We start from the raw sequence: 12,062 nt of genomic DNA, 5'->3' as shown, positions 1-12,062 counted from the left end.
ATTCCATGGGTTTACCGACCACAATCCGTTGAATTAATATAAAAAAGTGTTGATTAAAAGGCGTCAGGAGAGCACAGCATGTGGAAGAAAGCAGTGAGATATGGAACATGGTGTTATGTTTTGGCAAAAATGTTCACTGCTAGCGTGTAGGCCAAGAGTGCAAGGCGCTTCATTTCCGTCGCTCAGGTATCTGTGTTACAGTATGATGTCATGAAGAGGAGGCTGGTGGGAGGAGCTATAGGAGGACAGGCTCATTGTAATGGCTGGAATGGAATTAATGGAACGGAGTCGAACGTGTTTTCTATATGTTTGATGTGTTTGATACCGTTCCATAGATTCCATTCCAGTCATTACAATGAGCCCGCCCACCCTCCCACCCTCCCACCAGCCTCCTCTGTTGTCATGGTGTTGTTAAACCCGTTTTTCACAAATCCAGTGACGATTGTCTTCACATGACTGGTCATTCCATGCCTTTACAGGAAGCCATGTTTCTGTGTTCAGCTCAACACAGTCCTCCTCCCCATTTTCTGGGTCGTCATTACCATTGTCAGGCTGCTGTTGGTACCAGTAACTACAGGGTAAACAAGACAGAGAAAATTAAATAATAAACATTTGATTTGTCACATGCGACAAATACAACAGGCTTACACTTTACCATGAAATGCTTACTTACGGGTCCTTTCCCAACAATGCAGAGTTAAAATGTTAGAAAAAAAGAAATACTACATTTTCTAAACAAAAAAAAGGAAAATAGTAACACAATAAAATAACAATAACGAGGCTTTATACAAGGAATACCGGTACCGAGTCAATGTGCAGGGGTACGAGGTAGTTGAGGTAATTTAGGTACTATATACATGTAGGTAGGGGTAAAAGTGTCAAGGCAATCAGGTTAGATAATAAACAGAGTAGCAGCAGTGCATGAGAAAAGTGTGAAGGTGTGTCTATGTATGAGTGTGTGTGTGTGAGCGTAGGTAGTGTGTGTGTGTGTGTGTGTGAGTGTGTGTTGGTGTGTCAGTGTAGTATGTGTGTGTGTGTGTGTGTGTGTGGGTAGAGTCTAGTGAGGGTGCATAGAGCCAGTGGAAGAGAGCCAGTACAAAAATCAACAACAAAAAGGGGTCAAAGTAAATAGTCAGACACTGTGGTAGAAAACATCATCCTAAATTATAGACATGTTTTTTTAGCTTTAAAATGAAGATACCTCACCAAGCATGGACAAACAACCAAAACTTTAGTTGTATTTTTTGAATGCCATTTTCAAATGCAAATAGTACTTGGTTTCTATGCTATATCTTTAGTGCTTGTGGAATGACATCTATGAGTGAAAACAAGATTTGAAGCAATATGTAATTTGTTAAGTCTCCATATTACACCAGGAGGATCAAATCTCACCTCGTAGTCATTGGATTATGAACAACACAGAGAATCAGACCTACCCCTTACACTGTGGTCAGTGTTATTAGAGCAGTAGTCTCTTACCTTGGGGTGGTCAGTGGTGTGCGGTCCACCCATCTCCAGGTCCCCTCAGTAACAGAGTCATTCAGACCAATCCAGGCTCTCTTATCGAGGCCAAAGAGAAACTCCTGTTGATAAAGATACTGATATTGTCAACTGCAATAGACTACATGTGTTAAATATTGGAAGATACATTACTGACCAAGGGATGTTTGATCATAACCCCCCCCATATCTCTCTCTCTCTCTGTTCTCTCACCTGTTCCTTATAAATGTTTACGATGACTAGGTCAGCTCCTCTCTCCAGACAGTCCTCTCTGCTCTCCATCCAGGTTTTAGTCTCAGTAGACAGGAAGTACCAACTGGATTCAAACTTCTGCCAGCCTTTAGGACAGGTTTGTTCTACAAGACAAAAACATGAATTATTATACTGCACCTATTATTGAAGAATACAAACACAAGTTGACTGCATATTAGGCATGTGATGTTATGATCATTTATTAGGTGAACTCACTCAGATTAGAGAACTTTCTCTTGAGATCATCTCTCTCCTTCTGTAGCTGGCCTCTCTCTGTAGTCAGGGTGTTGTAACTGGTCTGTAGCTGGTCTCTCTCTTCAGTCAGGGTGTTGTAACTGGTCTGTAGCTGGTCTCTCTCTTTAGTCAGGTTGTTGTAACTGGTCTGTAGCTGGTCTCTCTCTGCAGTCACATTGGTTTTATCTCCCATGCCTCTGTTATCTAGAAAGGATTGATACATATACTGTAGCTACTGGTGAAAACACCATTTCTTACTTCTACTGTAATTGGCAGTTGTTAAAAACTGAAGGTCTATACAGTCTGCTAAAAGTGGACAGAATATTTTGGATGTGTTTTGTTAGTTCCTTGAACATGTCTAAAAGAGGAGGAATTTAGTTACACAGATAACAACATTCATCTGAATTTGGGACCTTGTGAAAAACTGATATAGTGTAATGATTAGATAACAATACACTCACAGACAAGTCTCAGGGAGATGTTGAGCGTGACTTGTAGAACACACAGCATCCCAAAGCTCACAGCACCCCTTCTCCCTGAATCCTCAGGTCCTGAGGAGATACACTCTGATGTGAGAACACACATACACAACGTTCCCATGCACACATACCCACACACACACACACACCCACATACACAACGTTCCCATGCACACAAACAAACACACGTAGACGAGGGTGGTGTTGGTCCATGACCAGCTACAAGAGGACTGTTTCTCAATGTTGTTTTAGAGGAGGTTACCATATCAGTATGACATGTTAGAAGCACATAATTACATTAATACATCTAAATACACTGAAAACATACAGCTATTTGCATATTTACATTCAAGGTAAAATCATTATAAAAAACTTCCACTGGGACTTGCTATCAATTAGCATTTTTCTGTGTTTTTGTGTCATGTGTAAGTCTTTGTCTTTGTGTGTGTGTGTGTGTGTGTGTGTGTGTGTGTGTGTGTGTGTGTGTGTGTGTGTGTATGTGACTTGAGATTTCTATAGTTTTAATTATACTTTGTGGCAAGTAACAATTTTTCCGGGGGAAGAAATAGTTTCTTTGGAGGTCACTATAACTTTTTGAATACAGATCCAAAAAAATTACAACTCTTTAAAACTGTTTGAATACAGATCTGAGAAAGCAACCACTCAGTCGGGGTCTCAACTTTGTAGAGAATACACAATGTGAATACACAATATGCAATTTGGAAATTAGGTTTTGCATCAGCAGTTTTTCTCTTGTTACGTCAGTCACTCTACTAGCCTTGTCAGCTAACAATTTTTAGAATGTCAGTTAGTCTAGCCAGCTATCTAAACTCTTTGTACTCATGGCCGAATACCGGTCTGGGCACATAGGATGTGTTCCCAGGGGCCCTGGCCTCCAGGGGTTCCCCATTTACTTATTTTGTCACTCTCACTCATATATCATTAACATGTCATAAGTCTTGACAAAATTTGTAGAATTGCAGGAAATGTGCTTTAAAAATGCAAAAATGTCTCTCCAGTCCATGGCAAAATGATTAGAATAGCAGAAAGCTTGCTTTAAAACGGCAACATTTTCTCTACTCCTTATGGCAAAATGTGTAAAATGTCAGGAAATTAACTTTAAAAGTAAAAGGTATTGACTATTTGTTTTTCCGCGTTATTTGTAATTTATTTTGTACATAATGTTTCTGCCATCGTCTCTTATAATCAAAAAGAGCTTCTGGATATCAGGACAGCGATTACTCACCTCGTATTGGACGAAGATTTTTTCTTCAACAAGGCGGCCGCGAAAGATATCCCACAGATACCCGACAAGGCCCAAATCCCCATCATTCGCATGAGGAAGAGACGGAAATATCGTGGACGTAGGTCGGGCTGCCTTGTAAGGATCCGACGGCGAGCGAGTAAACTGCCTCTGCCATCAATCCTATTAGCCAATCTTCAATCATTAGAGAACAAATTGGATGATTTAAGATTACGGTTATCCTACCAACAGGACATTAAAAACTGTAACATCTTATGTTTCATGGAGTCGTGAAGGAACGACGAAATGGACAACATACAGCTAGCGGGCTATACGCTACATCGGCAGGATAGAATGGCTGACTCCGGTAAGACAAGGGGTGGCGGTCTGTGTATATTTGTAAACAACAGCTGGTGCACAAAATCAAATACTAAGGAAGTCTCGAGGTTTTGCTCGCCTGAGGTAGAGTATCTTATGATAAGCTGTAGACCACACTATTTACCAAGAGAGTTTTCATCTATATTTTTAAGCAGGAAGCACCATTGACTCGGTTAATAAAAAAGTGGTCAGATGACGCAGATTCTAAGCTACAGGACTGTTTTGCTAGCACAGACTGGAACATGTTCCGGGATTCTTCAGATAGCATTGACGAGTACACCACATCAGTCACTGGCTTCATCAATAAGTGCATCGATGATGTCGTCCCCACAGTGACCGTACGTACATACCCCAACCAGAAGCCATGGATTACAGGAAACATCCGCACTGAGCTAAAGGGTAGAGCTGCCGCTTTCAAGGAGTGGGACTCTAACCCGGACGCTTATAAGAAATCCCGCTATGCCCTCCAACGAACCATCAAACAGGCAAAGAGTCAATACAGCGCTAAGATTGAATCATACTACACCGGCTCTGACGCTCGTCGGATGTGGCAGGGCTTGAAAACTATTACAGACTACAAAGGGAAGCACAGCCATGAGCTGCCCAGTGACACAAGACTTCCAGACGAGCTAAACCACTTCTATGCTCGCTTCGAGGCAAGCAACACTAAAGCATGCATGAGAGCACCAGCTGTTCCCGAGGACTATGTGATCACGCTCTCCGTAGCCGATGTGAGTAAGACTTTTAAGCAGGTCAACATTCACAAGGCCGCAGGGCCAGATGGCTTACCAGGACGTGTACTCTGAGCATATGCTGACCAACTGGCAAGTGTCTTCACTGACATTTTCAACATGTCCCTGACTGAGTCTGTAATACCAACATGTTTCAAGCAGACCACCATAGTCCCCGTGCCCAAGGACACTAAGATAACCTGCCTAAATGACTACCGACCCGTAGCACTGACGTCTGTAGCCATGAAGTGCTTTGAAAGGCTGGTCATGGCTCACATCAACACCATTATCCCAGAAACCCTAGACCCACTCCAATTTGCATACCGCCCCAACAGATCCACAGATGATGCAATCTCTATTGCACTCCACACTGCCCTTTCCCACCTGGACAAGAGGAACACCTACGTGAGAATGCTATTCATTGACTACAGCTCAGCATTCAACACCATAGTGCCCTCAAAGCTCATCACTAAGCTAAGGATCCTGGGACTAAACACCTCCCTCTGCAAATGGATCCTGGACTTCCTGACGGGCCGCCCCCAGGTGGTAAGGGTAGGTAACAACACATCTGCCACACTGATCCTCAACACGGGGGCCCTTCAGGGGTCCCCTCGTGTACTCCCTGTTCACCCATGACTGCATGGCCAGGCACGACTCCAACACCGTCATTAAGTTTGCAGACGACACAACAGTGGTAGGCCTGATCACCGACAACGATGAGACAGCCTATAGAGAGGAGGTCAGAGACCTGGCCGTGTGGTGCCAGGATAACAACCTCTCTCCCTCAACATGACCAAGAAAAAGGAGATGATTGTGGACTACAGGAAAACAAAGAGGACTGAGCACGCCCCCATTCTCATCGACGGGGCTGTAGTGGAACAGGTTGAGAGCTTCAAGTTCCTTGGTGTCCACATCACCAACGAACTATCATGGTCCAAACACACCAAAACAGTCGTGAAGAGGGCACGACAAAGCCTATTCCCCCTCAGGAGACTGAAAAGTTTTGGCATGGGTCCTCAGATCCTCAAAAAATTCTACAGCTGCACCATCGAGAGCAGCCTGACTGGTTGCATAACCACCTGGTATGGCAAATGCTTGGCCTCCGACCGCAAGGCACTACAGAGGGTAGTGCGTACGTCCCAGTACATCACTGAGGCCAAGCTTCCTGCCATCCAGGACCTCTATACCAGGCGATGTCAGAGGAAGGCCCTCAAAATTGTCAAAGACTCCAGCCACCCTAGTCATAGACTGTTCTCTCTGCTACCGCACGGCAAGCGGTACAGGAGTGCCAAGTCTAGGTCCAAAAGACTTCTCAACAGCTTCTACCCCCAAGCCATAAGACTCCTGAACAGCTAATCATGGCTACCCGGACTATTTGCACTGCCCTCCCACCCCCACTCCACCTTTTTACGCTGCTGCTACTCTGGTAATTATTTATGCATAGTCACTTTAACTCTACCCACATGTACATATTACTTCAATTACCTCAACTAGCCGGTGCCCCCGCACATTGACTCTGCACCGGTACCCCCCTGTATATATAGCCTCCCTACTGTTATTTTATTTTACTTCTGCTCTTTTTTTCTCAACACTTTTTTGATGTTGTTTTATTTTACTTTTTTATTAAAATAAATGCACTGTTGGTTAGGGGCTGTAAGTAAACATTTCATTGTAATGTCTGCACCTGTTGTATTCGGCACATGTGGACAATAACATTTGATTTGATTTGATTTGAAGCCACTAGCCAGCCATATATCATGAGTTAGAAGATTATGAACATTAGGTTATATTATGAAGTTATTATTTAAGAGCATTGAAGACTAATCACAATCAGTAAATAAAATAATGCAGATTAACATCAATCATCAAAATCAATGATTAGCTGATAGCCTACCCTCCTTTCCTGATGTCAATCATGTCTTTAGGAGCCACTGTAACTAGTGGTGTAGTGATATTTGTTTAGGTGAGGGAGCGCATAAAAAAAAGAATGATGTCATCGTTTGTCTCTAGAAAAACTTTTGTTTTAATAACCTCAAAACATCAATTTAGGCATATCTAATTTCAAAATAGGCAAACATCACTGTCAATCTTGAATGATAATTCCTCACGTTTTACTGATGAAATGTCCAAACTGCATTCCAATCATTTCAATCATTTTCATGGGAATATGCATTTAGATCTTCTTGAATTACTGTTTTGTGAGGTAATCAACCCAGATGGTGTTAACATAACTATTAGCCTTTCTTGTAGGCCTATTTTGTTTCAATCAAAGCATATATCCTGCCTACAGTGCTGTTGAGTTCTTCAGATAAGAAATGACTGAGGAGGTGTTTCTGGTGTAACATATTATAGACCTACTATGCTACAGGACAGTGCTTATAGAAAGTCTACACCCCCTTGATCTTTTATCACATTTTGCTGCCTTAAAATTACATCTTAAAAGGGTTTAATTCGATATATTTTCTACAGATCTACACAACCTACTCCACATTTTCAAAGTGAAAGACAGTTATAGAACAAAGAAAACTGAAATATCATAATTGGATACGTCTCCACCCCCCTGAGTTAATACTTGGTGGAAGCACCTTTTTGCTGCAATTACAGCTGTGAATCATTTGAATTAAGATTCTACCAAATTTTGCACAACAAAAATATATCCATTGTTTTTGTCAAATTTGCTTGGATCGCTTGCCTTCTGCCTAGGCAGCATTGCTACAATGCTTGAGCTGGTCCCATGGTTGATTCAGAGCGGTAGCAAAGACAGTGCAGTATGAAGATATGCTAAAACTGCGACTCGAATAGCAATCCCTGATCACATTTGTAGGCGATGTCATGGCGACGTTGGCTAGAGAAGCTCATGCGCAGAAACACGTCATTGGGTCTAATAGTCATCTTGCGCCGACGTGCCCATGTACAGGACATATAAAGTTGCTTTTGTCACATTCATGAGGATGGAGTAATAACATGTAGAACTAATTAAGACATTGGCTTGAATCTAGGTTGTGCCTTTAGATTTTGAGAAAATTAACAATTAAGGAAGAATTTTTCACATCTCTCATTGACTTCCCCAAACGCCGGCCTGGTGTGTTTGGTCTGTTTTGCAAGTGTTCAGGAAGTCTTGCAATGTTGTGCTTCTGGGTTTAGCAACCCTGCATTATTGTGACGCTGTTGTCTTAACCTTTGTAATTTTCAAGCTAGGATCAGTGTCAAGGGGCATCTTGCTCTCATGTGGAAATAAAGTTACACATACATACACAGAAACTGCAACATCACAACCTTTACAGCATCACCTTATGAAGACCCCCTCTGCGCAATTGAACTTGGTGAGGAGAGCAAATCGGTATGTTTTCTTGCGTCACTATGAGGAAACAGTTGTGGCTCTTCCACAGTATTGATTCACTTCCACAAGTCCATTTCCTCCTCCACTGAACATTTAAAAAAAGGAAATCATGGTTCTATTTATCTGAAACCCACAGCCTGAATGATTCAGAGATGCTTTGATTTCCTAACAGTGTTGATCCACATGATCCTGCTTGTTGTTCCCATCTTCTGACAGATCTCTTTGTCCTATGTCTTCTTCCTGTTTTACATTTACATTTTACATTGAAGTCATTTAGCAGACGCTCTTATCCAGAGCGACTTACAAATTGGTGCGTTCAACTTAGGATAGCCAGTGGGACAACTACATCTTGATCACAGTAAGTACACTTCTTCAAACAAGCAGCTGTTAGCAAAGTCAGTGCAATCAGGGACAACTACAGTGGGGAAAAAAAGTATTTAGTGAGCCACCAATTGTGCAAGTTCTCCCACTTAAAAAGATGAGAGAGGCCTGTAATTTTCATCATAGGTACACGTCAACTATGACAGACAAAATGAGAATTTTTTTCTCCAGAAAATCACATTGTAGGATTTTTAATGAATTTATTTGCAAATTATGGTGGAATATAAGTATTTGGTCAATAACAAAAGTTTCTCAATACTTTGTTATATACCCTTTGTTGGCAATGACACAGGTCAAACATTTTCTGTAAGTCTTCACAAGGTTTTCACACACTGTTGCTGGTATTTTGGCCCATTCCTCCATGCAGATCTCCTCTAGAGCAGTGATGTTTTAGGGCTGTCGCTGGGCAACATGGACTTTCAACTCCCTCCAAAGATTATCTATGGGGTTGAGATCTGGAGACTGGCTAGCCCACTCCAGGACCTTGAAATGCTTCTTACGAAGCCACTCCTTCGTTGCCCGGGTGGTGTGTTTGGGATCATTGTCTTGCTGAAAGACCCAGCCACGTTTCATCTTCAATGCCCTTGCTGATGGAAGGAGGTTTTCACTCAAAATCTCACGATACATGGCCCCATTAATTATTTCCTTTACACGGATCAGTCGTCCTGGTCCCTTTGCAGAAAAACACCCCCAAAGCATGATGTTTCCACCCCCATGCTTCACAGTAGGTATGGTGTTCTTTGGATTCAACTCAGCATTCTTTGTCCTCCAAACACGACAAATTGAGATTTTTCCAAAAAGTTATATTTTGGTTTCATCTGACCATATGACATTCTCCCAATCCTCTTCTGGATCATCCAAATGCACTCTAGCAAACTTCAGACGGGCCTGGACATGTACTGGCTTAAGCAGGGGGACACGTCTGGCACTGCAGGATTTGAGTCCCTGTTGGCGTAGTGTGTTACTGATGGTAGGCTTTTTTACTTTGGTCCAAGCTCTCTGCAGGTCATTCACTAGGTCCCCCCGTGTGGTTCTGGGATTTTTGCTCACCGTTCTTGTGATCATTTTGACCCCACGGGGTGAGATCTTGCGTGGAGCCCCAGATCGAGGGAGATTATCAGTGGTCTTGTATGTCTTCCATTTCCTAATAATTGCTCCCACAGTTGATTTCTTCAAACCAAGCTGCTTACCTATTGCAGATTCAGTCTTCCCAGCCTGGTGCAGGTCTACAATTTTGTTTCTGGTGTCCTTTGACAGCTCTTTGGTCTTGGCCATAGTGGAGTTTGGAGTGTTACTATTTGAGGTTGTGGACAGGTGTCTTTTATACTGATAACAAGTTCAAACAGGTGCCATTAATACAGGTAACGAGTGGAGGACAGAGGAGCCTCTTAAAGAAGAAGTTACAGGTCTGTGAGAGCCAGAAATCTTGCTTGTTTGTAGGTGACCAAATACTTATTTTCCACCATTCTCAATTTGTCTGTCAGAGTTGACGTGTACCTATGATGAAAATTACAGGCCTCTCTCATCTTTTAAGTGGGAGAACTTGCACAATTGGTGGCTGACTATATACTTTCTTTCCCCACTGTACATCTCGATCACATTTTCACTCAACAACTGTAGTTTAGACATGTTTGTGATCTAACTAACCCACAATCCTAATATTTGTGTAAACTCTTCACAGTTGTGTTCTGTGTGTGTAACTGAGTAGACTGATACCCCCTTTCATTGATCCACAATCCATAGGTAAGGCTGTACAGTGAAATAAAAGTATGCCCCGAGTCGTGGCTGAACAAGGACATTGTAAATATGAATCTAGCTGTTTTTTCTGTACACCGGCAGGACAGAACGGTGTTGGCAGGGAAGTTCAGTGGAGTGTGTCTCTTTGTTAACAACATCTGGTGTTATCAAGGAAGTCTCAAGATTCTGCTCACCTGAGTTAGAATACCTCATGATAATCTGTAGACCATAATATTTACCAAGAGAGTTTTCATCTATATTTTTTGTAGCTGTGTATTTACCACCACAAACCGATGCTGGCACTAAGACCTCACTCAAGGAGCTGTATATGGCCATTAGCAAACAAGAAAATGCTCACCCAGAGGTGGCACTCCTAGTGGCCGTTGACTTTAATGCAGGAAAACTTTAGTCTGTTTTACCTAATTTCTACTAGCACGTCACCTGTGCAACTGGAACTGAAAAAACTCTAAATCACCTTTACTCCACACACCGAGACACATACAAAGCTCTCCCTTGCCCTCCATTTGGCAAATCTGACCATAACTCTATCCTCCTGATTCTTGCCTACAAGCAATAACTAAAACAGGAAGTACCAATCACGCGCTCAATACAGAAGTGGTGCAATGAAGCGAATGTTAAGCTACAGGACTGTTTCTCTACGACAGACTGGAATATGTTCTGGGATTCATCCTATGGCATTGAAGAATTTACCACATCAGTGACCAGCTTCATTAGTAAGTGCATCGACGACATCTTCCCCACAGTGACCAGACGTACATATCCCAACCAGAAGCTATGGATTACAGGCAATATCGGCATTGGGCTAAAGGCTAGAGCTGCCACTTTCAAGGAGCGGGACACTAATCCAGACCCTTATAAGAAATCCCACTACCTCCTACGATGAACCATCAAACAGGCAAAGCTTCAATACAGGACCAAAATCGAATCCTACTACACAGGTTCTGACGCTCGTTGGATGTGGCAGGACTTGCAAACTATTACAAAGGGAAACCCAGCAGTGATTTGTCCAGTGACGCGAGCCTACCAGACAAGCTAGTTACACTATATATACAAAAGTATGTGAATTCCCCTTCAAATCAGTAGATTTGGCTATTTCAGACAAACCCGTTGCTGACAGGTGTATAAAATTGAGCACACAGCCATGCAATCTCCATAGAAAAAACACTGGCAGTAGAAAGGCCTTACCGAAGAGCTCAGTGACTTTCAATGTGGCACCATCATAGGATGCCACCTTTCCAACAAGTCAGTCAAATTTCTGCCCTGCTAGAGCTGCCCCGGTCAACTGTGAGTGCTATTATTGTAAAGTGGAAATGTATAGGAGCAACAGCGTCTCAGCTGTGAAGTGGTAGGCCACACAAGTTCACAGAACGGGACCGCCGAGTGCTGAAGCACGTAAAAATCGTCTATCCTCAGTTGTATCACTCACTCCCGAGTTCCAAACTGCCTCTGGAAGCAACTTCAGTACAATAGCAGCCGCACAGAAGCCTAAGATCACCATGTGCAATGCCAAGCGTCGGCTAAAGTGGTGTAAAGCTCGCCGTCATTGGACTATGGAGCAGTGGAAACGTGTTCTCTGGAGTGGTGAATCACGCTTCACCATCTGGCAGTCCGACGGACAAATCTGGGTTTGGCGGATAACAAGAGAACGCTACCTGCCCGAATGCAAAGTGCCAACTGTAAAGTTGGGTGGAGGAAGAATAATGGTCTGGGACGTTTTTTTATGGTTCGGGCTAGGCCCATTAGTTCCAGTGAAGGGAAATCTTAAC

The 12,062-nt window shown here is 42.8% G+C and overlaps 1 protein-coding gene across 4 annotated transcripts in view; it reads right to left on the bottom strand.

The window, feature by feature from the left end:
- Positions 1 to 411: 411 nt before the first annotated feature.
- LOC311110163 (C-type lectin domain family 4 member E-like) overlaps positions 412 to 12,062 on the bottom strand; it is a gene marked incomplete at its 3' end in the record, with an annotated part of 129,540 nt that continues 117,889 nt past the window's right edge. For 2 of the 4 annotated variants that reach the window (XR_014610685.1, XR_014610686.1), the window contains exon 3: positions 2,086 to 2,190. Coding sequence is in view for 1 of the 4 variants with exons in the window: in XM_084188718.1 (XP_084044844.1) it covers positions 412 to 571; positions 1,480 to 1,583; positions 1,714 to 1,856; positions 1,969 to 2,092; positions 2,452 to 2,522 (602 nt within the window). Of the gene's footprint in view, positions 572 to 1,479; positions 1,584 to 1,713; positions 1,857 to 1,968; positions 2,191 to 2,447; positions 2,538 to 12,062 lie in introns of those variants that run through there. The other 2 variants (XM_084188718.1, XR_014610688.1) reach the window with 2 other exon arrangements.

This window comes from Coregonus lavaretus (assembly GCF_964263955.1).
Source record: "Coregonus lavaretus genome assembly, contig: SUPER_35_unloc_2, whole genome shotgun sequence".
In the NCBI taxonomy this organism is placed as follows: Eukaryota; Metazoa; Chordata; class Actinopteri; order Salmoniformes; family Salmonidae; genus Coregonus; species Coregonus lavaretus.
This window is presented reverse-complemented; position numbering and strand designations above follow the sequence as displayed.